Here is a 27594-nt window from a genome sequence, read left to right on the forward strand (position 1 = left end):
GAGTTGTGTCATTTTGATTGGCCAGGCAGAGTCATTTTCTTTTCAGCCTGCCTGTAAGTAAGGGGCAGTAATCATCTTATGGAATGTGCTTGATTTTAATCATCGTTTCCCGGTAGAAATGTGGCCACGCACCATCCATTCCCCCTCCCTGCAAGAGAATTAATCTAAATACTCAAATTTGATTACAGGTGTGAAGTAACAGCACACAGGTTTCGTGATAGGTGCCTGCAGTAAAACGATCCCTTTCATAATTATTTGCATTGTGGTCCATAGTGTTTGATTTTTATGGTGTTTTATACCGTGGTATAAGGGACGCGGGTGGCGCTGTGGGTTAAACCGGAGCCTAGGGCTTGCTGATCAGAAGGTCGGCGGTTCGAATCCCCGCGACGGGGTGAGCTCCCGTTGCTCGGTCCCTGCTCCTGTCAACCTAGCAGTTCGAAAGCACGTCAAAGTGCAAGTAGATAAATCGGTACCACTCTGGCAGGAAGATAAATGGCATTTCCGTTGTTATGGAAATCCAGGTGCAAGGCTACTCAGCCACGTGGCCAGTCAGGCAAAGCCTGTGGGTTCTTCACGGGACAAAGAAGGAGACCGGCCACCAACCGGAGCAAAGGAGAACAACCTTTATTGCGCAACAGGTTCAAGGCAAGGTTGAACACCGGGAACGGGGTGACAAGAACTTTTAAAAGTTCCCATCCCATCCCAAGATACAGTTCAAAAAAACATCATCATTACCTCACTAAAGGGGAGGGTTATATACATGATTAACATAGAGGTTAACATATGGGTAACGGTTCTGGGAAACTTGTGAATGCGTGTTAAGTGTTGGAAGGAACATCCTGAGCACCCACTGGGAGAGAACAATGGGCTCTTGTTGGTCTGCATAGTCTGTCACATAGCAAAGTCCGGAGGTCATCTCTCGGGGGGGGGTCCCCTCCTGCAAACGTGATCTCTTGCTTGCTGCATTATGGAGGAGCCAAGCGTTTGTGGGTCCTTGACCAGAGTTAGAAAATGGCTTTGGAATGAAGAGAATCCATGAAAGTATCGATTTTATACGAATTTCCAAACATTTGAGGCTTATTCTATTGTTTAATTCAATTCGGAAGCAGTCTAGGTGGTTGACTCTTGTTACAATTCCATTGTTACCTCAGTAGGAGCTGTCTGTGGGTAATGGAGCATGCAAAAAGGAGGCTAAGCTGAACTCGTCCTGCAGAGGCTGCAGAGCCAATGGATTTCCCTGATGGGTTCCCTTAAGGGCATCGCTCCGTACCCCAACGAGTTTACTGGGGAGGAGACTTTGCTTAAATGCCCCCCCTCGTAATTTCCGTAACACCGTGCACTGCTCTGGTTCACCAGAAGCGGCTTAGTCATGCTGGTCACATGACCTGGAAGCTGTACGCCGGCTCCCTTGGCCAGTAAAGCGAGATGAGCACTACAACCCCAGAGTCGTCCGTGACTGGACCTAACGGTCACGGGTTCCTTTACCTTTACCTATACCGTGGTATGGAAATACTTTTATAAAGAAATAGAACCAAACGTTTTCTAAATTGCATGGAAGCTTGGCTATTTTCGGGCACAAATTTATGGCTCTTGTGAGGCTGTACAATTGTGCCCCGCCTCTGCTTAAAGACCTCCAGCGATGGAGAGCTCATCACCTCCCACGGCTGTCTGTTCCAACATCAAGCAGCTCTTGCCGTTCAAAACTTTATCCTGCCATTCCACCCAAAAAAATCTCCTTTCCAGCAGTTTGCATGCAGTGGTTGTAGTCCTGCCTTCTGGAGCAATGAAAAGCAACTCTCCTCCATCTTCTCTGTGATAGTGCTTCCCAGGTCTCCTCTTAGCCATCTCTTCTTCTCCTGAGTAAGCTTCCCCAGCTTTTTGAAACATTTCATCTTTCAATATCTCAAGGGCTGACCCGTGGAAGAAGGAGCAAGCTTCTTTTCTCCTGCTCTGGAGGGTAGGACTCAAACCAGCATCTTCACGCTGCAGTTGGTCCATATCTGTAAAATGTGGTTTCCCCAGAAGACCAATGCCTTGACCACCTTGGCTGATAGGACACTGGACATCTCTCTTTGGTGGGTCCAGTTCTGCGGGGCTCCCTTCCCCTTTGCAATATTCTATATGATCTGGCCTTTCAACACGGGAAATGGCGATACTTGGCCACAGATGGTTGGCGGCAATCCTGATTTCGCAAAGAAGGGAAGAGCAGAAATGTTTCATGGTAACTTTGAGTCCCCCCCTCCATCTGCGTGATGCTAGTCTTCATAGGCTTGGACAGAAAAATATAAATTACATGTCGGAGGTTGCTGATCTTTTCCTTGAACTCCTTTCAGTGTGCGACGAGCATTTCGACTACAAGGACGCCAAGCTGCTGTATCGCTTCCGCAAGGACGACGGGACCTTTCCTCTCAACAAAGATGTGAAGGTGTTCATGAGGGGCCAGAGCCTCTATGAGACGTACGTGGAGTCCCTTTGTCCAAGGTCATGGGGCATAAGGCTTTCCGGCAATACAGCCTGTTATCTTCCTTTGCTGTTCATGCTCTCAAGGGTGCCCCCACTTGTTTCCCTGCCTGCCTATGTCTGCCACTTGTCCGGAGTTTTCATATTGTTACAAAAGTCAGGTGCCTGCCCTCTCTCTCCCGAGCGGTGGCAAAAGCCCCGTGGGATCTCAGGCCCTCACACGGGGTCTGTGCTCCCTTGGAGGATTGACATTGCGGCAGAGACTGTTGTGGCTTTAAGAAATATGGTTTATTCATTTATTTACCAAGAAGAGGGCCTTCTCGGTAGTGGCGCCCGCCCTGTGGAATGCCCTCCCTTCAGATGTCAAAGAAAGAAACAACTACCTGACGTTTAGAAGACATCTGAAGGCGGCCCTGTTTGGGGAAGTTTTTAATGACTGATGTTTTAAAGTATTTTTAATCATTTGTTGGAAGCTGCCCAGAGTGGTGGGGAAACCCAGCCAGATGGGTGGGGTATAAATAAAGTATTGTTTGTTTATTATTACTTACACCTTCAGTCTGCATGGAGGGAGCGCAGATCTTACAGTGTAGTCCTTTCAAGAGGGACTTGTACTCCATAGCAGTGCAGCCCTGGAGCCCAAGGCATCTCTATAGCCAGCCCTGTAGCCAGCCTCTGCCAAAGATGGATCCAATATTTATTTATTCATTCATTCATGCATGCATGCATGCATCCCCCCCCCCAATCTGGCTGGGTTTCCCCAGCCATCTCTTCTTCCTGCTTCTTCCTCCCAGAAAATCTTTCCCTCTCCCCTCAAACATACACACCATCACCTTGGTAACATCTCAATCCCCAGACCCAAACTTAATCTGTTCCAAAACCTAAGTCGCGCTTTCCCATAGAAAGTGATGCAAAACGAATCAAACCGTTCCAGACTTTTAAAAACAACCCCTAAAACAGCAATTTAACATGAATTTTACTATCTAACGAGACCATTGATCCATAAAATGAAAGCAATAATCAATGTACTGATAGGGAAATTTACCCGACACCACCTTCCCCCCACCGCTATGCCTCCCCGGTAGCGAGTGCGGGACTCGTGAACTCGCTAAAAGCCCGACGATGAGCGGGCATTCTTTCCCCCCTTTTTCCGGCCATCTCCCTTCACTTCACAAGTCACACAAGCACCACATAAAACCCTCGAGATAAAGGGTTCCCCAAAAAATCCCATTCTGCGTTCCGAAAAGCCCCTGGAAAAGCGCTTCTGTCAAACAGCGCTCCGCTCACCCTCCATTTTCTCAATGAACGGGAAACCCACCAATCAGGAGCATGCATTCAGCTCAGCCTGCAAAATGGAACGTTCAGCTCAGCTACTATGATTCAATCATCACCTTCACGCTTCAGTGCACGCTAAGTGGGTTTTGACAGGCTCCCTGCTGGGAGAACAATGGAATCGAAACCAGAATGTAACCAGTTGGGGAAACTATTAATTATAACTTGCAACAATGTATCAAATGGACAATTTAGACGCTGGGTGGCCCGTTTTTGACAGCTCGAAATGTTTATTATTGTAAAAATCCACAACTCCTGAACGCAGTGTCCGATTTGCCTGGTTCAAGTGTCTATCTGCTCCTTATAAAATAACCTTTCTAACCCCTCGGTTCCCGCCATCCTCCGATCATCGGAAGTATATTATTTCGATATTGCACTATTTTTGGACTCTCAACTCAGCAGCTTTCATAATCCCTTAGGCGGCGAGTCACGTCCTCATCCAGCTGCAGGAGGAAATGCACCCCTCCCGATAATCCAGTCAAGCACCCGTCCATCAGTTACCATGGCAGCAGACATCCTCCTAGGAGCGTTCTATTGTCCTGATGCAGAGGAAACCTTCAATGTGTATTACACCCACCCTAGATCCATTCACCGGTTCCTGCCATCCTTCCTGATATGCAAAACTTGTTTTTCCCCTATGTAAATTTTACTGTAACCTCCTCTCTCCCCTCCCCATCTCTGACGTTTCTGTGATGTATTTCGCTGTGTATTCTGGGCTATCGCGGGAACTTTTAAAAGTCCAGGACACCCTTTGTTCGGGGTTCGGATCCTCCTGAACCTTGTTGCGCAATAAACTCCTTTGCTTTTGCTCCAATCTCCGGCTGGTCTCCATTGCCTCCGCAGCGAACCACGGGCTTCTTCCGTAGGACCGGGAGCTGAGCCTCATCAACCCGGTAATTTCCGTAACAGTCTTGGTGCCGAAAGCCGGGACCTGCGTTCTCCCGTGGTGGCCGGGGACCCCATCGAGTCTTCAGCCGGCATCGGGACCCTCTTCTCCCGTGGAGACCCATTGGACCTCCGGCCATCCTCCGGGCGGTAATTGCAGGTCTCAAGGGGAGCCAACCGGGGAGCAAAGGCAAAGCTCAGCCGGCTTCGTCTTCAACGATCCAGCGGATCGCAGTGGAAGACGCGTAAGTATAAATCCAGTGCACTGGTGCTTGTGGGAAGGGGGGAGGTAAGCCTGGCAACCGCAATCTACTGCTCTCTTGCCTATCATTTCTTGCCTGTCTCTCAGTCTGTCCCGTGGACTGCTGCTCAACTCGAAAGGGGAGTCCTGAGCTCTATCTCTTTTTCTCCAATACCCAGTCAGCCGCCCCGTTAGCTGGTCTAACGAACGCAAGGGACTGGGCTCTTTTTCTACTTTGCCAGCTGCCAAGGGGCAAAGGACTTCTCTGCACTATCCCAGACCTCAGCCGCCCCGGTCGGGCCATGTAAAACACGCTGGTCGTGCGTGAGCCCGCTTCCGAACGCAAGGGAGGTTTTTCCGGACCGTTTAACTCTATTTAAAGGGCTGCCCGATCTGGCACTGCAGTGGCAGGCGTCCAGTAGGGTCCCCTTCCTTAGCTGTTGATGATAGGTAGGAGGTTGCCAGGCGTGGGGTTACTTTTGCATGGGTGGAAATGGGAAGTGAGAAAGAATAGTGAAAAGAGGAACACGGAAGAGAAAGGAAGAGGAAGGGAGCTCCAGAAAGGAAAAAGGAAAGGAAAGAGGTAGTTTAGTGTAGATCCCCCTGGTCAGCCGCCCCGCTAGCCGATCTAGTGAACGCAAGGGACCAGGCTAGCTTATTGGAACGCTGTGTATTATTTGCTGTTAGAAAACCCCTCTGTCCCACTCCCTTTGCGAAATTCCTGCCTTACTGAGATATCTCTCCCATCCCTCTTTCCAAAACCCAGGTTCCTCTTAAAACCCAAGGAACAATGGGCGCCAAGGCTTCGAAGCCCAGTCGTACTTCCGCTGGGAAGAAGGCTTCTCGCAAGCCTTCTTTTACCCAGCCGGAACCCGACTCCCCCCTCGAGTTTGTACTGGATCACTGGAAAGAAATTCCGGGTTCGGAAATGTTATCCAGGCAGAAGTTGCAAGACCTCTGCGAAAACACTTGGCCATCTTTTACTAATAAAATGTCATCTGAACTCCGCTGGCCACCGGAGGGATCCTTCAACCAGGATCGCTTAAATGCTCTAAAGAAGCACTTACTAGAAGAAAGACCTCGCCAGTTGGACTACCTAAAAGCTTTCGAGGTCGTATATCAAATCCTCACTACTCTGAAGGATTCCCCGGCTCTCCAGATGCCTATGATAAAACCTCCTAAGAAAGCCTCTAGGAAACCCAAGGGAGGTCCTGCACCACCCCTTATGAGGATCCATCAGACGATGATTCTATGGATCAGGCCATGGCGCTATACTATAATAGACCCAGACAAGCCCCTACAGCTCCCCCTGCACAGAATGATGTCCCTGGGCAAAATAATCTCCCGGGACCCGAAAATGATGCAGACCCGAACAATCAGGCAGGAGCCCAAGGCGGGCAGCTAATAGTCCAACCCATGGACCAGGAAGAAATAGCCACAGTGTCCAACGACCAAATGGAACCTGACCCGGTCTTAACGCCAGTCAGTGACCACGCTGCCTATACTCTGTCGCCCCACTCCAATCTTCTTGAGAACGTGGAGGGCATGACCACCCGCTCTATGGTGCAGACTGCTAAGGACCTTGCCATCCGCATCCAGGGAGCTTTCTCGCCATCTGCTTCCCGGCAGCCAGTAAAAGGAAAAGCTAAAGGGAGTGGAGGAATCAATCACCAGGTGGCCTCCTACCAGATGCCCCTACGTGCCTTTCCCATCCCTCCTGCAACTCCGGATGGGGCCCCACGGATGATTTACACCCACCAGCCCTTCCGGACTGCAGATTTAGTAAACTGGGCAAACGTGATGCCCTCTTTGAGAGATGACCCTGACAAGTGCCACCGGCAAATTGCTACAATCTTCTCTTCCCATCACCCTTCTTGGACGGATGTCCACGTACTCTTAAATGCGCTATTTAATGAGGCTGAGAAGGCTGACATCCTCAGTAAGGCTGAAGAAGCCCTAAATCAGGAAAACTACCAAGAAGGAAGACCCCAAGGGGTGGAGGCACTGACACCTAGAGATCTCCGTATTGAACCCAACCCTGCTTGGGACTTCAATACCCCTAATGGCGTCTGGTGTCTGAACCTGTTTAAAAAGGCCATCTTAGACGGCATTAAAGCTTCAGGGCAGCGCTCCATAAACTGGACTAAAGTTCAGACTGTGATCCAGGGTCCCAATGAACACCCGTCGGACTATTATTCTAGGTTGGTGGCGGCTATTAAAACCTGGGGCGGAATAGACCCCGAGAATCCGCACCATGATATAATAGTAAAAGGCTTTTTTAAAGACCAGGCAACGCCAGATATAAGGAAAGCCTTAAATCTCCTGGTTGGCTACGATGGGAAAACTTTTAGCGAAATACTGTCCATCGCCAAGTCCGTCTTTAACAACCGGGACGAAAAGAAAAAGAAAGACACCAAGGCTGAGGATGAGGCAGTACTTGCTCTGAGCATGGAACCCCCTTACTTCCCAACCCCAGGATTTCCGACAAGAGGGCGAGTGAGAGGAAGAGGAAGAGGAGGGGGGCCAACCGCGAATCCAGCAATGCCACGACCTTGGGGCCCTTCTACTGGCCTTTGCTACCTATGCTCCCAGCCAGGGCACATAAAACGAAATTGCCCATATTTGTACCCGGGGAGCCCTTGGGTTGAAGCCACCACTCGCCTAGCCCCTGAAGGAAATCCGCCTTACGCAGCCTTTCCTCAGCACCCACCTAGGCCTCAAGGGTACAGCAACCAACAGATGGTGCAACCCCCTCCACCAGGAAGCTGGCCTCCGCAAAGCACCCAGGGCCCAATGGTCCAGCCAACTACTGGATCGCAACCGTCAGCACCCTTCAGTGCCCCTCTGCCAGTCCAATCAACACCCCAATCCGCTCAAGCCCTTGCTTCCGAAGCTAGAAGGAACCCAGCTAACCCATATTGACAATCAACAGGGGATCTCACCCAAGCCCAAGCCATCTGTCCCGTGTTAGCTCTATCTCCAGAGGATCCTGTCTGTACTATCGAGATAGACGGACACCCCTACACCTGTCTCCTGGACACCGGGGCTACTTATTCAACTTTAACCAGTAGCCACCTAAGGCCCGGAGACGAGACTAGGAAAGTAATGGGTTTGGATGGGATACCCCGCACCTGTCCTCTGTCACAACCAGCAAAGGTTACTTTGGGACCCTTGTTGGCCGAACACACCTTCCTCCTTACTTCCAGCCCAGTTAATCTGTTGGGGCGAGACCTCCTGTGCAAACTAAATGCCACCATTACCTGTTCCCCTGATGGCATCTACTTACATATGCCAGATGAGTCAGTGGCATCTTTCCAGGGAATCTTGCAAGAGGCTAGAGATGAGCGCCAATTCCCCGACCTCCCTTTGGAATTGGAACAAGAAATGCCACCCTGGTTGTGGGGAACCGAGTCTACCTCGGTGGGACTTTTAAAATCAGCGACCCCAGTGCGAATCTCCTTCAAGGCCGACCAGCCATACCCATGCGCAAAGCAATACCCCATACCCCCAGAAGCCATTGAAGGACTGACACCTATGATACAGGACTTTTTGGAACAAGGAATATTGGTCCCCTGTGCCTCCCCTTGCAATTCTCCTATACTCCCCATCAAAAAATCAGGAGGAGAAGGGGCCCCTGTACGCTACCGCTTTGTACAGGACCTTCGATTAATAAACCAATTTGTAATACCCCGGCATCCGGTAGTGGGAAATCCAAACTCCCTCCTGAATGCAGTTCCACCAGGCACCACATGGTACAGTGTAGCTGACCTATGTTCTGCCTTCTTCAGTATACCTGTTGCCCCAGAAAGCCAATTCCTTTTCGCGTTTACTTGGGGACCTGGCCAATTAACCTGGACCAGATTACCCCAAGGATATGTAGAATCCCCGGCCATCTTTTCAGCAACCTTGCACCGTGACCTCCAGGATGTCAATCTCCCTGCAGGCTCCTCCTACTTGTTATATGTAGATGATATACTCATTTGTTCTAATAGTGAGGAGGCGTGCAAGAGAGACACTAAATACCTCCTTATCCAGCTAGCCTTTAAAGGGCATAAGGTGTCTCCCAAGAAACTCCAATTCTGCAAACAAGAAGTCAAGTACCTTGGGCACATCCTTGGGATTGGAACCAGAAGCCTGGCTACCGATCGCGTGGAAGCTGTCACCAAGATACCCTTACCCCAGACTAAGAGACAATTGAGGGGGTTTCTAGGAATGTGTGGGTTCTGCAGGGATTTCATCGTAGGATACAGCCAAATTACCAAGCCCCTCTCTGCAATGACACGCCAAGACCACCCAGATAAGCTGCAGTGGTCAGAGGAAGCCTTTGCCCAATTTGAACGGCTGAAAAGAGAGCTCCGCTCCGCCCCTGCTCTAGGGTTACCCGACTATCGGTTACCCTTTAATCTATTCGTCCATGAGCAAGAGGGAGTAGCTTCTGGGGTCTTAACCCAATCATTCCGGGACCGACAAAGACCTGTAGCGTATTACAGCCTCCAATTGGACACCACTGCAAAGGGATCCATTAGCTGTCTAAGGGCAATTGCTGCTGCTGCTATTCTCCTCCAGAAGGCGCAAGATACTGTACTAGGACACGAAATCATTGTACACGTCCCACATGCAGTAGCCACCCTGCTGACCCTCAAAGGAACACATCATTTCTCAAATCCCCGCCAAAACCGGTACGAAGCTCTCCTTTTAGCCCCGTCGAATGTAACCATAAAAAGGGTTAACTCTTTAAACCCAGCTACCCTTCTCCCACTACCCGAGGACGGCACCCCGCATCACGATTGTACCCAAATAGTCCGGCAGGCAGAGAAACCCCGTGAGGACTTGGACCATCTACCCCTGCAAAACCCAGACCTCATCCTATATACCGATGGGAGCTCAAAGATCGTAGAAGGGGAACGGAAGACGGGGTACTCTGTGGTGTCCGATTTCGCGGTGGTGGAGGCAGAGCCAGTAAACCCCCAGTATAGCGCTCAAGCTGCCGAGTTAATTGCACTCATCAGGGCTTGCGAGCTAGCAGAGGGACAGCGAGTGACAATCTACACCGACAGCAAGTACTGCTTTGGTTTAGTCCATACCACCGGACAAATTTGGCTTCAGCGAGGCTTTCTCACAGCCTCAGGCTCCCAAATCTCCCATGCTGCCTTAGTGGAGAGGCTCCTAAATGCTATCCACTTACCAAAAGCCATAGCCGTGGTGCATTGCAAGGCACACACTAAGGGAAGAGATCCCGTCTCAAAGGGAAACAGACGGGCTGACCAGGCCGCCCAGACAGCTGCCCTTCAGGCCATAAGCGAAAGCACCCAGTTCCAATGTATTCAACTGCCTGCCGAAATTGATTTCAGCCTAATGTACGAGAATGCAGGGGAACAGGAACGGGACATGTGGGCATCCATCGGGGCAAAGCTAACAAACGGGGTATGGTCCCTGCCTGATGGAAGAATCATTATTCCTAAGGCTTGGACCCCTAAATTTGTCAGAATCCTACATCAACAAACCCATTGGGGAAAGACCAGGCTCATAGACTACGTCCAAAGGTGCTGGTATGCCCCGGGAACTGCCATGGCCGCTACCGCAGCAACTAAGAATTGCCTTACATGTCAGTCCTTCAATCCCAAGAGGGAACCAAAACGTCCACCAGGGGCTAGACCATGGGCTTTTGTCCCTTTTGAGAGTCTGCAGCTCGATTTTATCGAACTACCCCCATGCCAGGGGTACAAGTATGCCCTCATCGTAGTAGATCAATTTTCCTCTTGGGTAGAAGGGTATCCGGCTAGAAGAGCCACAGCTACAGTCGTGGCAAGGGCCCTTTTGCAGGAGATCATCCCGAGGTTTGGGGTCCCACGCAGGCTGGACAGTGACAGGGGGACCCACTTCACTGCAGAAGTAGTCCAACAGATTGCCAAGGCTTTGGGAATCAAGTGGGAGCTACATACTCCTTACCATCCAGCGTCATCAGGACAGGTGGAGCGCATGAACCAGGAGGTAAAAGTACAGCTTGGAAAGTTATGCAACAGTACTGGACTCAAATGGGTGAATGCGCTGCCCTTGGTGCTCCACAACATAAGGAGTGCCCCTACAGGACCCTTAAAGCTCTCTCCTTTCGAACTACTGTTTGGTAGGCCCCCTCCTGTGTACAATACTCAGTTTCCCCTCTCTGAACTTGACCTGGGGGAAGCGGAACTCACCACTTATGTGATTCAATTCCAACAACAATTACGCCGCCTCCACCAGTACGCGGCTATAGAGGGCCAGAACTTACCAGCTGATATGGCAGTACACTCCTTCCAACCTGGGGATTGGATCCTCACTAAGGTATACCCAAAGGTGCCCCTGCAACCCACCTGGGAGGGCCCCTTTCAAGTGCTCCTCGTCTCACCCACTGCTGTTAAAATTGGGGAGAAGAACTCCTGGCTACATCATACTCGATGCAAGCTAACCCAACCCCCTCCGGACAATTTTGAGAGTGGGGGGGAGGACTATACGTTTGATAAACCCCCTTCTGCTCCAGACTCCTACATTGACGACCAAGATCCCGAAGAACCACAGACCGGACCTGATTCGGAGCCACAGGATCGGGCTCTACAGACCGGACCTGATTCGGAGCCACAGGATCGGGCTCTACAGACCGGACCTGATTCGGAGCCACAGGATCGGGCTCTACAGACCGGACCTGCTTCGGAGCCACTGGATCGGGCTCTACAGCCTGGACCGGACCCCGACGCCACCGAGTGGACATCAGAGCTCGTACCAGACGGCATCCGACTGCGCTTGAGACGCAATTGATAGCTCAACGCACCCCAGCAACGCACCCCAGCAACGCACCCCAGCAACGCACCCCAGCATCGTACCCCAGTTCCTGTTCACCGCACCCCAGCATCGCTCCCCAGCCTCGCACCCCAGTTCCTGTTCACCGCACCCCAGCATCGCTCCCCAGCCTCGCACCCCAGTTCCTGCTCACCGCACCCCAGCATCGCTCCCCAGTTCCTGTTCGTCGTACCCCAGTTCCTGTCCATCGCGCCCCAGTCCCTGTGTCACTGTTCCCAAGTCTCCAGACATCGTTCCTGCCTGTGTTTTCGGACTTGCCGCCATTGACAGCTTTTGACAGCTGTTTGACAGCTCTCCGTGTTTTTGGACTTGCCGCTATTGACAGCTTTTGACAGCTGTTTGACAGCTCTCCGTGTTTTCGGACTTGCCGCTATTGACAGCTTTTGATAGCTGTTTGACAGCTCTCCGTGTTTTTGGACTTGCCGCTATTGACAGCTTTTGACAGCTGTTTGACAGCTCTCCGTGTTTTCGGACTTGCCGCTATTGACAGCTTTTGACAGCTGTTTGACAGCTCTCTGCCTTTTCAGAATTGCCGCTATTGAAAGCTTCTGACAGCTATTTGACAGTTCCCCGTGTTTTCAAACTTGCTGCCATTTGACAGCTTGCCTTTGACAGCTTACTTTGACAGCTTTTCCCTAACAATGAACTCCATCACGGTACTCTTCCTTTTCCCTATCCTGGGCAGGTCCCTCGCTTGGACCTCTGAACACTGCCCTGGAATACGGACTGACCACCAATACCTGGACTTCCACCTTTTGGAACAGGGTGGCAAGCAAAATCCGGACCGGATTGGGGATTTTGATTTCTGCCTCCCCGAAAGCAGGACTCTGTTACGCCACTCACTGGTCCCCAAGATGAATGGGACACAGCAGTGGGAACTATTTGTACGCTCCAAGGACTATAGGAGGCTGGGCTCAGCCTCCGTCACCCTGGATCAAGGGAGGTATCGCCTTACCTGTGTCAATGGCTCATACCTCCTCTTTAGCCATGGAGAGGTATCCAAGAGCCCTAATTGGACTGAAGTGCAGCAAGGTGGGGGCTCCCACACTTTTACTGACACTTCTTCCCCCCTCACGCAAAACCTCATTTTTGGGTTTCAATGTACCCGCCTGGTACCACCGCCTTCCAGACCCCTGATCCAAGGTATCTGCCTGAGACGTTTCTGTTGTTTATGGGACCTGGGCCCCACTGAGGACTGGAGGGGCTCTGATTACTTGGAGGGCTGGTATCACCCCATCCTACCCTCAGACCCGCCAGTTTGGGATCACACCGGACCCCTGCGATGTGGAGGGATTGCCAAGACAGCCTCCCTTTTAAACACCACTGATCCCCTCCACCCTGTTGGAACTGCTCCACGTCGCCTGGCTACAGACTCTTCCATCCCTGAGCCAGACTTCCTCTCATCGTGGGATCAAAACTCCTTCATCCAACTCCTTGGCAAGGTGGCCAAGGAGACAGAATACCCGAACTGTTGGATTTGTGCCCATGCCCCAAGCCACCTCCGGCAAGGACTTCCCCTGGTTCCTTTTGCAGTCACCCTGGAACAGCTCCGCCTAGGAAACGTGGCTTCATGGAACCTCACTGCCTTAAACCTTACCCACCAGTATCTGTATCTCACTGGTCCTACCCACGGACCCCTCTGCCGTGTTTTCTCTGGAGATGGTGCCTCAGTGGGGACTAGTTCCTGTGACACCTCTCTGGAAATCCACGAGAATGGACAAGTGACTGTTAGTACCCAATCAAAATCACATTTGGTTACTGACCTTCCATCAGCCTGGGCGCTGGCAGTAGGTGCCAATCCAGTGGACCAGACCTCGCGCCCCAACATCGCCTTCCTCCACAGCTTCGCCTCTGGCAGACTCGGGACTGACCTAGCCGGACTGTGGTGGATCTGTGCCCACCGTGCCTACCGATGGGTAAGCCCCCACATGTCTGGCTCCTGCTACCTAGGGTACATCGTCCCAGGGGTACGCGTCACCCAAGACCTACCTACTGGGAGACTGCGGAATAAGCGGGAGGAGCAGGCCCTCTCCGACCTGTCTGATGTGGCTGCAAATGGAGAGACCTGGGGAAGAGCCCTATTCCCAGCATATGGTGCCGGTTCAAACCACGTTGATATCCTGAGGCTCACCGATGTCCTCCTCAAATTCATGCGGGAGGCTGAGCAAATCACGGATTCTCTGACCACCGAACTCTCACAGGTGAGACAACTTGGAATTCAAAACCGAATTGCGACGGACTTTTTATTATCAGCGGAGGGCGGGACTTGTGCTCTGATTGGCTCCGAGTGTTGTACATACGTGACGGACCAAACCCTGAACATTACAGGACATTTGAACAACATCCATCGTCTGACCTCCACTTTGCACGACATTCAACATGAAGGAATGTCAGACTTTGATCTTTGGAGCTGGTTGCCCAACTTGGGGTGGGCAAAACAACTTTTAAAGGGTATTTTTCTGGTCATCATAGTGATAGTGTTGTGCATGTTAGTGCTTTGTTGTATCTCTCGTTGCTGGACCCCATGCTGTTCCTTGATCCGCTGTCCCTTAAACCCACCTTCCTCCTCCATGTTTCCCCTCCGGGCTTACTATCATGGCCAGCCCACCTTCCCTGAATACGTCCAGTTAAGACACCTGGGGGAAGGTGAGTACCAAGTTACGGAGGTGTAGGTGTGGAGAAAAGGATTTGTGGTTCTGCGAACCGGATTACAAATCTTATCTCCAAGTGCGGGACTGATAGGGAAATTTACCCGACACCACCTTCCCCCCACCGCTATGCCTCCCCGGTAGCGAGTGCGGGACTCGTGAACTCGCTAAAAGCCCGACGATGAGCGGGCATTCTTTCCCCCCTTTTTCCGGCCATCTCCCTTCACTTCACAAGTCACACAAGCACCACATAAAACCCTCGAGATAAAGGGTTCCCCAAAAAATCCCATTCTGCGTTCCGAAAAGCCCCTGGAAAAGCGCTTCTGTCAAACAGCGCTCCGCTCACCCTCCATTTTCTCAATGAACGGGAAACCCACCAATCAGGAGCATGCATTCAGCTCAGCCTGCAAAATGGAACGTTCAGCTCAGCTACTATGATTCAATCATCACCTTCACGCTTCAGTGCACGCTAAGTGGGTTTTGACAGGCTCCCTGCTGGGAGAACAATGGAATCGAAACCAGAATGTAACCAGTTGGGGAAACTATTAATTATAACTTGCAACAATGTATCAAATGGACAATTTAGACGCTGGGTGGCCCGTTTTTGACAGCTCGAAATGTTTATTATTGTAAAAATCCACAACTCCTGAACGCAGTGTCCGATTTGCCTGGTTCAAGTGTCTATCTGCTCCTTATAAAATAACCTTTCTAACCCCTCGGTTCCCGCCATCCTCCGATCATCGGAAGTATATTATTTCGATATTGCACTATTTTTGGACTCTCAACTCAGCAGCTTTCATAATCCCTTAGGCGGCGAGTCACGTCCTCATCCAGCTGCAGGAGGAAATGCACCCCTCCCGATAATCCAGTCAAGCACCCGTCCATCAGTTACCATGGCAGCAGACATCCTCCTAGGAGCGTTCTATTGTCCTGACGCAGAGGAAACCTTCAATGTGTATTACACCCACCCTAGATCCATTCACCGGTTCCTGCCATCCTTCCTGATATGCAAAACTTGTTTTTCCCCTATGTAAATTTTACTGTAACCTCCTCTCTCCCCTCCCCATCTCTGACGTTTCTGTGATGTATTTCGCTGTGTATTCTGGGCTATCGCGGGAACTTTTAAAAGTCCAGGACACCCTTTGTTCGGGGTTCGGATCCTCCTGAACCTTGTTGCGCAATAAACTCCTTTGCTTTTGCTCCAATCTCCGGCTGGTCTCCATTGCCTCCGCAGCGAACCACGGGCTTCTTCCGTAGGACCGGGAGCTGAGCCTCATCAACCCGGTAATTTCCGTAACAGTACTGTACTATAAAATAAATAAGACAGTATTGTAGATGATAAAAATTAAAAAAAAAATTTTTTCCTTACCTGCACTGATGATAGTTATTGTTGGAATGGGGGGCTTTTATCCATTTCCGAAGTCACACAATCAATCAGTAGCTGAACTGGGTTCCACACAGTCACAAAACCAAATTAATCGAAAAAGCCTCAAAAACGAAAACGCAAAATAAATAGCAAACACAAAAGCGCCAAACTTAATCAGTTCCGGAAGTCCATTTGACTTCCAAAATGTTCAAAAACCATGACACTGCTTCTGATTGGTGCAGGTGCCCCGGAAACAATAGCTGACAGACACACCGGATGTTCGACTTTGGTTTGAAGGTACCACTGTAATAAGGTACCACTGTAATAAGGAAAACTGATACAATAACCCCCACATCTGAATGCACCCTATGTCTGTTTTTATTTAGCATTCCCTCTGAGTTGCCTGCAGGGAGATTATACTGCAATGAGCAATTCTCCTGATGTGCTTGTGCAAATACATCATTCCATTCATTATTCCCCCATCCCATACTGTTCAGAGCAATTCCCCGTCACATTCATAACCCCACAGAGCACATATTTAAAAAAGGAAAAGTGGATTTGTTGTGACAAGGTGGCAGGGTTCTTTAATCCACTTTAATTGCACGAACCTAAATTCCCAGTCTGTGCTTGGATGCTTCCCGTAAAACAGCCACAGTCTAGAGCTGAGCTGATGCTTTGTTTCCCTATAATCAGCTGTTAGTTATATTCCATAGGCCCAGCATGCCCTCTTGTGGTTATGGGGGTATTTAAGTTCTTCTGCACACAAAAAAGCAGGTTTATTGCAGCTAAAAGGGCTCAAACTGGGGGCGCTGGAGACTGGATTTTCCAGCGCTTGTCGGGAATTTGTGCTTTCAGGCCTGTCAGCATTTCTGCCACCCCCCCTTCAAAGATGGAGAGTATTTGTCAGCAGCTTGATTTCACAAATTGTATGAGTCGAGATTGAATTTCGCCTTTAATCTTTTTGACGTACGGATAATGCCCGACAGGAGAGTGCTTATGGCTGATTCCTGGGATTAGAATGAGTCATAAAGGAGGAGACAGCCAGGAGATCTGTTTCAAATGTCAAGAGTAGCCTTCTTATGTTATGTCGGCTGCACTCTTACAGACGTAACGTAAGAACATAAGAGCCCGCTGGAGCCAAAGGTCCATCAAGTCCAGCTTCCAGTTCTCACATGCTTGTAGGAAACCCAGGATGTGGGTGGCGCTGTGGTCTAAACCACTGAGCCTCTTGGGCTTGCCATTCGGAAGGTCGGCAGTTCAAATCCCCATGACGGGGTGAGCTCCCCTTGCTCCATCCCAGCTCCTGCCAACCTAGCAGTTCGAAAGCACACCAGTGCAAGTAGACAAATAGGTACCACTGTGGCATGAAGGTAAATGGCATTTCTGTGCATTCTGGCTTCCATCGCGGTGTCCCGTTGTGCCAGAAGTGGTTTAGTCATGCTGGAAAACTCGTACACGGACAAAGGCCGGCTCCCTTGCCCTGAAAGCCAGATGAGCGCTGCAACCCCATAGTCGCCTTTGACTGGACTTAACCATCCAGGGGTCCTTTACCTTTAAAAAAAAAAAAAAACGTGTAGCAAACCCACAAGCAGAATTCAAGCACAAGAGTGCTCTCTCCTCCTATGGCTTCCAGCAACTGTATTCAGAAGGATTGCTCCCTCCAGCTATGGAGGCAGAACATAGCCATCATGACTAGTAGCCATCAGCCGCTGTTTCTTCCAAGAACATAGCATCATAGAATTGTACAGTTGGAAGGGACCCTGATCTAGCCCAACCCTCGCAAGACAGGGACATGCAGCTGCCCAATACAGGGATCGAACCTGCAACCTTGGTGTTATCAGCAGCAGACTCTAACCAACTGAACTACCCACTTATCTAATCCTCTAGCTTGAAATAATACCGAGCATGTGCAAAGCGGCTTGCCCTCACCCATCGCTGGGTGGCTGTGACAAGCTCCTGTGCCTCTGGCTTCCGCTTCTAGATAAACTTGACTCCCAGCACATTTTTCTTTGAGAAATGAATGGCTTGGATGTTTAACAACCCTACACAATATTGGCAAGCGTTAAAATGGTAATGGCTGCATATGCTGATCCGCTCACCTTGTTCCTTTTCCATTGGCTTCCTTGATCCTAGGCTCATCAGCGTAGAGGACTCGATCCTGAAAGTCAGAGAGGAGAACTCGGTGAAGTACCAAAGGACTTTTCTGGCCTGCGAAATGATCGACTGGTTGGTCCAGGAAGGAGAGGCAGCAAACCGGAAAGAAGCCGTGGAGCTTTGCCAAGTCCTCCTTGAACATGGGATTATCCAGCATGGTATGAAGAAGGAGGTCACAGAAAAGGGAGGGCATGGGGTTGTTACCTGCTGGGCCATGGGGTTGTGACCTGCTGTCAAGCCTCCGCTTAAAGACCTCCAAAGAAGGAGACTCCACCACACTCCTTGGCAGCAAATTCCACTGTCCAACAGCTCTTACTGTTCGACAAATTCCACTGTCGAATCATTGCTTTGACAATTGGGAATTAAGAGCAAATTAAAGCAGCTTCAAACAGATGGTCTGGGGGCAGTCAGGGGTCTTCTTGATACCAAACAGATGACAAAGTCAGCAACAAACAAACCATCATGGGGAGAAAATTCTATTATGTAGGTGCCACCAGTTAGAAGCCCATCTCTCTCTTACACATACACACCTCACCTCAGATGGTTGAGGCACCTGACAGAGAGGTTGTGAACAGAAACACCTGGATATCCTGAACCCTGAATGTAAACACAGGTACTTCAGATTGTCCCCAGACATGGACCAGGAGCCATTGCAGTCTGTGTGTGTGTGAGAGAGAGAAAGAGCACTGAGAACAATTGTCACCAACCCCCAGGTTGCTGACGGAAGACTGCTGAATCCTATCTCTGCCCACGTTCTTGGGGGGTGGGATAGGAAGGACCACAGCCCTCAATCTGCTTCCCCCCACCCAATTCTTTCCTCAGTGGCCGGCCGGCACCACTTCTATGACGGCAACCTTCTCTATCAGTTCCGCATCAATTTCCGCCGGAGGAGACGTCTTGCGGAGCTGCTCAGCGAAAACTCCTCCAGGGCCCTTTCAGACAGCCCCGACAGCCCCTTCTGCCTCCGCAAGCTCAACCCTGAGCAGAACAGCTGCAGCTTCTTGTCTGGTTGGTAACTGTGGGTGATGGCGGCAATTGTGGAGGGCACTCCGGGTGCTGTCGTGGGGGCCTAGCCCAGCCTGCTGCTGGGTCCGGGAGGGTATGGTTTGTAGCAGCGGAGACTGGTCTATTAGCGCCAGTGGGGCACACCCTCAGCCTGCCCTCAGCCAGCTCCCAACTTCCAGCTTCCCTTTGTCTCTTTCAGTTCAACCCAATAAAGAAATCAAAACAGTCTCAGCGGTTCGAAGGAGCAGCGTCACCTCACTGGCTGGGGGAGCCAACCCCTACTTCAATCTCTCCCCGAGTTTGGGGTTCCTGCCAGCTGTGGAATGCAACCCCAAATCTGGTAAGGAATGCTAATAATAATAATAATAACAACAACAACAACAACAACAACAACAACAACAACAACAACAACAACAATAACATGCCGCCCATCTGACTGGGTTTCCCCAGCCACTCTGGTCATCATTATGCTACAGAGCCTAGAATATTGCTCATAATCCTAAGAATTTAAGGGTTCAATTCTAAACAAAGATTCTTTGGATTGGGGCTCTTAAATGTGCTTTGCCATATCTTGAAGAGCAAAAAAGAGGACAGCCCGAGCCGCTGCCAGCCCGAGCTAGGGGAATGCTGGGGGGACGACGACAACAACAACAGACCCACAAAAAACCAGTCATTTACTTTAAAATGTAAAACTCTGCCTGGATGGTCATGTTGGCCCCCTAAAAGAGGACGTGCCCAGGTTTTCCTGGGCGTATGGCAACCCTAGCACCCACAGAGCCAGTGTGGTATAGTGGTTAAGAGCGGTGGACTCGTAATCTGGTGAACCAGGTTCGTGTCTCCGCTCCTCCACATGCAGCTGCTGAGTGACCTTGGGCTAGTCACACTTCTTTGAAGTCTCTCAGCCCCACTCGCCTCACAGAGTGTTTGTTGTGGGGGAGGAAGGGAAAGGAGAATGTTAGCCGCTTTGAGACTCCCTAGGGTAGTGATAAAGCGGGATATCAAATCCAAACTCTTCTATCCCCTTTTCCATTTTGGTTCTTTTCCTTATCTGCTCCTCCACGTGACAAGAGAGTCCTCTCTATCACGCCAAGCCCACCACACTGACCAGCAAAGGAGCAGAGACAGGCCTGCAAGCACCACAGCTGCAGGCAGGACCAGTGCTAGGCTTTCTTGCGCCCTAGACAAGACCACCTTCTGGCGCCCCCCGCCAAAGCCTGCTTTAGCGGGAGGTGGGGGGTGGTGGAGAGGCAAGCAGCAGTTTCTCCGCTGTAGCAGAGAAGCTGCTGCTCGCCCGCCCCGCCGCCCGCCCCCCACCAAAGCCTGCTTTAGCGGGAGCTGGGGGGTGGTGTAGGGGGCAAGCAGCACCTCTCCGCTACAGCGTTGAAGCTGCTGCTAGCCCGTCCCACCCCCAAGCGTGGCCAGCGTCCCCTCCATTTTGGCTCCCTAGGCAATTGCCTAGTTCACCTTAATGGACGCGCCGGCCCTGGCTGCAGGGAATCCCCTTCATTCCTCTTCCAAGAGATGTCCGTGAGAAGCATTTTGCATTACATTTGATTTTTCCAAAGCAAAACATTGGAGAGGCTGAAGATGGTCCTTGCTGGGACCTGTTTGTACTTCCACAAGTTGTTTTGGGCCTTGACTCAGTTGCGCATGTCTGTGTGTGGGTTTTTTTTCCACCGAGAACCACCTGCACACAGAAGGGGGGCGGGAATATGCCCTGTCCTATCTGGTTAACATTCCTGGTTCACTTCCCCCTTCACTTTGCTATGTTACTCTTTTTTCAAACAATTGACCTTTAGGTGAGACCTGTCACTTTTCTTTTCCTCCCCTCCATGCAAGTATTAAAGAGGCCTGTCACCAATGAGGAGCTTCTGACCCCTGGGGCACCGTACATCAAGAAAACGCTGACGGTAAGCTTGTTAGCCGGTCATCAGAACGTTACATTGGGATTATTGCTAAATCCTCCTTGTTACAGTGCAGAGCCCTTTAACTGGGCAAGCCTAAAGTTGCACGATGTGTTAGCATCCCTCCCACAAAATAGTGCAACTCCCCAAAGCGGAGCACCCTTAAATGATGCAACAAAGCAATCCTGGTGTGTTCGGGTTGGAACCAACGGGGCTGCTCTGGAGTAACTGGAGTGTGTGTGCATGCACACGAAAGTTCATACCAAGAACAAACTTAGTTGGTCTCTAAGGTGCTACTGGAATGAATTTTTATTTATTTATTTTGTTTTGACTATGGCAGACCAACACGGCTACCTACCTCTAACTGGAGTGTGTGTGTGTGTGTGTGTGTGTGTGTGTGTGTTTTGCTGGCTCATGTAGGACCAGCATGGATAGCTGGCTCAGATGAATATCTGATGTTTCCTCCCTTTATGGTCTTGATTTATGGGCTACTACTAAAATGAGGCTGCATTTTAAGCTGTATTCTGAGCTGTATTTTAAGCCATATTTTAATTAACTGGTTTTTTTTTGGGGGGGGGGGGTTCCCTATTACATTTTATTGTACAGTAATTTATATTTGGTGTTAGCCGCCCTGAGCCTGGCCCCGGCCGGGGAGGGCGGGGTATAAATAAAATATTATTATTATTATTATTATTATTATTATTATTATTATTATTATTATTATTATTTGTGTAGAAAGGTTACACATCTAATTTGCCTCTGGGCTTTAATTATAACTTCCATGAATGAATGAATGAATGAATGAATGAATGAATGAATCTTTATTTGCGTCAGCCATCGGCCATAGCAATAAAACAACAATACGATATACAAAAAATAAAAATAAAAAGTCAATATATTTTAGGGTTTTGAATCAATAGTCAAATAGTGGATGCTACTCTAATTGTCCCAGCTAAAAACCTTGCAACCTTTGCTGTCACCTGCTCATCTGCCAAGAGAAAGGACACTGGCAGTGGCTGGGTGACTCGGAATGGACAATAAAAGAGGGGTGATAATTTCATTCCTCGAGTCTTTATAAAGAGTGCAAGCCAGAAGGGCATGCGCCACCGATTCGGTACTGCCATCTCCACAGGGACATAAGCGTTTTTCGTGTGGAATCTGTTGGAATCGTCCCTCAAGTACAGCCAAGGGCAATACATTTGATCTTGCGTGAGTAAAAGCGCGCCTATATTTTGGAATTGCTAGGTTATGCAGGTAGGGTGCCAGAGAGTTGAAATGGGTAGGTGGAAAATAGTCATACCTTGGGAAAAATTTCCTTATTGTGGCCAAGTTGTTCTTATAACTTCCATTGTTTTATTGTTTCCCCATTTTTGTTAGGGTTGGCATATTTCAAAAAGTGAAAATCTGGGTACAATAGTGGTTGAGCTTTTGGGGGTAAAGTTGTTGCAAAGGAAAATGAAGATTCTTACCAATTGTTTAGGAAAATAGCCCTCCAAACCCCACACCACTTCTCATTTGGGCTGCCATATGCCCGGGTTACCCCGGACATTTTAGCCGCTTTTCAAAAATTTCACCCAGACGCCATTTCCGACAGACGAATCCCGGCCATGTCCGGGAAATTCCAGATGTATGGCGGCCCTACTTAATGTGGATTTCTGGGTTGGGTTTCGCCGTATTTTCCTGCGGGTCAGAAGAATGTGCCAATAAGTACAGCAGCTGATAGCTCTTATGAAAGCAAGGAGTCTGATGTAGGAAGAGAGTGTGCTGTTTTGGGGATATGATGTCGGGGGGGGGGAGATGGTGCATCTGCCGCTGCAGAAAGAAACTACTGTTTGGACTCCTTGCAGCTGCATTCATGGGATTAAGCGGCATCAGAGTTTCCTTGCGTCACTCGGCAAAGGGGGAGAGATGGAGAGTGGAAAGGTCATGGGGCAGGTCATGTGAAGCTGCCATAGACATTGGGCCCAGGTTTGTGTAATCTGCTCGGTAGTAGATCTCCAGGGTCTATCCCATCACCTCTGCTCCCTCATCTTTAGATGCCAGAGTTTTGACCCGGGACATTTTGCAGGCAAAACGTGCGCTCTATCACTGAGCCATCAGAATGTGGTGTTTGATTTTTTTTATTTATTTTCAAACTGGCTAGGAAGGACATTCCATTCTCTTCCTAGCGTGCCATTTCTCCCCTTCTGAACTTGCCCTGTCCTTCAACTCCCCGAATCTTCTGGGTACATCTTTTTGTTGTTTCCACGGTTAGTTTCCTCTCCTTCCTGTACCAGCTCTTGGTTGTTGTTTTTTCATTCGCTTGTTTCAATCAGGCGAAGCCCTTTGGGAGATGGCATTTCTCTCCCCCTCCCCTCCAATACGCTTCTAATTTGAGCTTCTGTCCTTGGACACATGTGTGCAAAGTCGGAGGAATTCAGAAACCAGTTTAATGGGACGTTGACTTCTGCCACATCAGTCTAAAATGGCTAGCTTGGTCTCTGTGTTCTCTCAAGAGTAAGAACCAGGCAGTCTTGCTCATCTTTTATTTCTAATGCAATTGACCATTTCTACTCACTTGTTTGAGGGACGTGGGTGGCTTGCCGATCAGAAGGTCGGCGGTTTGAATCCCTGCGACAGGGTGAGCTCCCATTGCTCGGTCCCTGCTCCTGCCAACCTAGCAGTTCGAAAGCACGTCAAAGAGCAAGTAGATAAATAGGTACCACTCCGGCGGGAAGGTAAACAGCGTTTCCATGCGCTGCTCTGGTTTCATCAGAAGCGGCTTAGTCATGCTGGCCACATGACCCGGAAGCTGTACGCCAGCTCCCTCGGCAAATAAAGCGAGATGAGCGCCGCAACCTCAGAGTCGTCTGCGACTGGACCTAATGGTCAGGGGTCCCTTTACCTTTATTCACTTGTTTGAACCCATTGTACATACAACTTTAATTTAAACTCAACCAACTCGGTGCATAGCTCTGGACCTGCTGCATTCATTTGTGTTTTCCCTGACTCAGGTCCTGTGTTACAGATCTGTAAGGGGTAGCAGGAGGCAAAACTCTTCCACACTCGTGGTTTTGATCGTATTTATTCAGAAATCAGAAGTCTCACACCTCAGGAAGTGTGAGATGGGGGTTTGTTGACTTGGTATCCCCTGCTGCCTCTTTCCCACCAAACTGCCGAATGGTGGAGTTTTAGCCTTGTAAAAATAAAAGAAAGAAGACTGTCACCTTTGCTTTTGCCCAAGGCTGAGCATTTTTGCAACACGGGTGCAAAAAATAAAATAAAATGCAAATGTTGTCCCTCTTCCTTTGTAGATTGTGGGCGATGCAGTTGGCTGGGGATTTGTGGTCCGTGGAGGTCAGCCATGCCACATCCAGGCTGTGGATCCAGGAGGACCGGCTGCAGCTGCTGGCATGAAGGTACCAGTCTTATCTAGTCTTTCAATGGCCGACCAGATACCTATACATCAGCCTGGGTAGCTCAGTTTTAGAGTGTGGCGCTATAACACCAAGGTTGGAGGTTTGATCCCCATATGGGACAGCTGCATATGCAGGGGATTGGATGAGATGATTCTCCAACTCTACAATCCTATGACTCTATAGGAAGCCCCTCAGCAGGACCTGAATTCCACAGAAGCCGGTCTTCAGAGGCAGGCAGCCACCAACCCCACAACCTCCCATTCATTTTGGCTGCAAGTTCTTCTGAGAACCTTTGAACCAGCACTAGTCAGAATGGAGACTGAAAGCTGCCTATATTTGAGATGCTTTGGCTGTTGTGCAAAGCTGGGTGGAAGCAGCCTCATTGCAGCACCTGGAAGCTGATGGATGACTTGTCGGCTGATCGCGGGAGAAGCAGCTGACAGAATTCGACAAGCAAATCATCTCTGTCTACTCGAGCACAAAAGACGATGGGTGCCACCTGAGAGCACTGAACCAAAAATAAGTGGGTTTTGAGCTCCTCCTTAAGGATCAGCGCCTTTGGAATGAGGGAAGCTTGGGGGCTTTATTTTTTATTTTAATTTATTTGGAGAAGGGGGGGGAGAAGCAAGGGTATGGCTTATACAAATGCAAACTTTGTCTGGTGGTTTGCTTGTTTTTTGGACTAAAGTGTTTCTCAAAAGACTGCTTCTATCAGGTTAGGTATGTGTGTAAGATTTTGCTTGCGCAAGACTTTCCGAATTTTCGTTGAATTTCACTTCCGACAGAATTTGGTGGCTTCTCTGGAGAAGTATTAAATCTCCCTGCTTTTTGTGAAATGATGATGATGATGATGATGATGATGATGATGATTCTATTATTTACACCCCACCCACCTGGCTTTTCACAGAGAGCCAGTGTGGTGTAGTGGTTAAGAGTGGTAGACTCGTAATCTGGGGAACCGGGTTCGCGTCTCCACTCCCCCACATGCAGCTGCTGGGTGACCTTGGACTAGTCACACTTCTCTGAAGTCTCTCAGCCCCACTCACCTCACAGAGTGTTTGTTGTGGGGGAGGAAGGGAAAGGAGAATGTTAGCCGCTTTGAGACTCCTTCGGGTAGTGATAAAGCGGGATATCAAATCCAAACTCTTCTTCTTCTTCTTCTCTGGACACTCCCACAGGTGATCCACTTGATTCAGATCCCCTAAACATTCACTTTTAAGAAAAACATAGTGTAACTTCTCCTTTCCCCCCTCCCTTTAGGTCTGCCAGTTTGTCTATTCTGTGAACGGGATGTATGTCTTACATCTGGACTATCAGACCATTAGCAGCCTCATCATGACCGGACCTCGAACTCTTGTGCTGGAGATTATGGAAGCCACTGAATGAGTGAAAAGGCCATGCGTCGACTTCCTTTTCCGCAAACCCGCAAGTCCTTGCCTGAGGCCACCAACCATATTTCACGAGCTGTGGATGAGACGATCGATCTAAGTGAATCCTCTAAACCCAGAAGGGACTCAGCGTTTCCTCTTATGCCTACTAGCTAATAAGGAGGTGGATTCTTTTTAAAAAGAGTAATACCCAAAAGCTCATCCAAACAGCTACTTAATGCCATAAGAATGTTGCCAAAGCTCAGCAGCGTCCTCCTGTTTCTCGTAGCTTCTCTCTTCCTAACTTAGAGAAAAGAGCAACTTGCTCACAAGAACGGATAATAATAATAATAATAATAATAATAATAATAATAATAATTTATTATTTATACCGTGCTCACCCGACTGGGTTTCCCCAGCCACTCTGGGTGGCTCCCAACAGAATATTAATAATAATTTTAAAAAGCGATAAAACATCAAACATTAAAAACTACCCTGAAACAGGGCTGCCTTCAGATGTCTTCTAAAAGTCAGATAGCGGCATCTGCTGGGAGGGCGCCACTACTGAGAAGGCCCTCTGCCTGGTTCCCTGCAACCTGACTTCTTGCAGGGAGGGAACCGCCAGAAGACCCTCGGAGCTGGACCTCAGTGTCCAGGCTGAACGATGGGGGTGGAGATGCTCCTTCAGGTATATTGGGCCAAGGCCATTTAAAGGTCAGCACCAACACTTTGAATTGTGCCCGGAAATTTACTGGGAGCCAATGTAGGTCTTTCAGGACTGGTGTTATACAGTCTCAGCAGCCACTCTCAGTCACCAGTCTAGCTGCCACATTCTGGATTTGTTGCAGTTGGCATGTCCTTGTGTGACTTCATCAAAAATTATTTTCCTTTTCCAGCTGTCCATATCATGTGTGCAGGCAAAACAGAAGTGACCCACTGGGTCCTCCTGGATAGAACCCTGCAGGTAGGACTGCCAACAAAACATTGCCATGTAAAATGGTTCTGCTATTGTGCTTGCCAGTAGGGGCGGAGCAAGGGGGCGGGCCGGCCCAGGTAGCGCCCTGGGGGGTGACACTCAGGGCGCCCCCCCGCGATTGGTGCCTCCAGCCAGCGGCGAAAAAAGCTTTTTCCGCCGCTGGGCTCCCTGAGCGGAGCCGGGGAATGGAGAGGGGCAGGCCAGCGAGGAGGGGTGTCACCGCTCCTTGCTGGACCACCCCTCTCCATGCCCCGGCTCCGCCAGCCAGCGGCGAAAAAAAGCTTTTTTCGCCGCTGGGCTCCCTGGGCGGAGCCGGGCGGGCCAGCAAGGAGCGGTGACACCCCTCTTCGCTGGCCTGCCCCTCTCCATTCCCCGGCTCCGCTCAGGGAGCCCAGCGGCGGAAAAAGCTTTTTTCGCCGCTGGCTGGAGGCACCAATCGAGTGGTGTGACACCCCTCCTTGCTGGCCCGGGCGGAGGCGTTGCTCCGTGCACATGCGTCATGACGTCATGCGCACGGAGCGACGCCCCCCGGGGGTGCCGCTTGGCTTGCCACCCCTGGCAGCCAAGCGGCTTGCTATGCCCCTGCTTGTCAGTCCACCCAGCCATGCCCTCCTGCAGGTTAATCCATTCCCTTTTCTTCAGTTTCCCATAGACTAAGCTATTTTAGAGCATGAGATTCTTAGTCTCAGGGCTGCGGGTATGAGCCCCGCATTGGGTGGCAGATTCCTGCATTGCCCTAGACCAGCCTTTCTCAACCTTGGGTCCCCAGATCATCATCCCTAGGTAGCAGGACCAGTGGTCAGGGATGCAAGTGGAAGTCTATTTCACAATAGGAAAAACATTCAGTGAGCCACTTTGCAATGCAATAATTGTCTAAAACGCATGATCAAAAACAGTGAAATGTATGTTTTGGGTTGTTGTTTTTAAAAATCTTATTTAGAGGCTAAGTGTTCTTCCACTTGTGCCACTTTAGTGCAATAGCGCCGATGGGTAAAATGAAGTCTTTTAATGTTCTGTTTGTAAAGAT

At 49.9% G+C, this 27594-nt stretch overlaps 1 protein-coding gene across 2 annotated transcripts in view; it reads left to right on the forward strand.

The window, feature by feature from the left end:
* The window catches only part of LOC117049088 (DEP domain-containing mTOR-interacting protein-like), a 43022-nt gene extending 17224 nt beyond the window's left edge, over positions 1-25798 (forward strand). Inside the window, exons 3-9 of one of the 2 annotated variants that reach the window (XM_033153724.1) lie at positions 2334-2457; positions 17897-18075; positions 18740-18925; positions 19122-19262; positions 20762-20832; positions 24120-24224; positions 25485-25797. In XM_033153724.1, coding sequence (XP_033009615.1) covers positions 2334-2457; positions 17897-18075; positions 18740-18925; positions 19122-19262; positions 20762-20832; positions 24120-24224; positions 25485-25610 — 932 coding nt within the window. In that variant the 3' untranslated portion in view covers positions 25611-25797. Of the gene's footprint in view, positions 1-2333; positions 2458-17896; positions 18076-18739; positions 18926-19121; positions 19263-20761; positions 20833-24119; positions 24225-25484 lie in introns of both variants that reach the window. The other variant, XM_033153725.1, reaches the window with a different exon arrangement.
* The last annotated feature ends 1796 nt before the right edge of the window (positions 25799-27594 follow it).

This window comes from Lacerta agilis, chromosome 6, assembly GCF_009819535.1.
Source record: "Lacerta agilis isolate rLacAgi1 chromosome 6, rLacAgi1.pri, whole genome shotgun sequence".
Classification (NCBI taxonomy): domain Eukaryota; kingdom Metazoa; phylum Chordata; class Lepidosauria; order Squamata; family Lacertidae; genus Lacerta; species Lacerta agilis.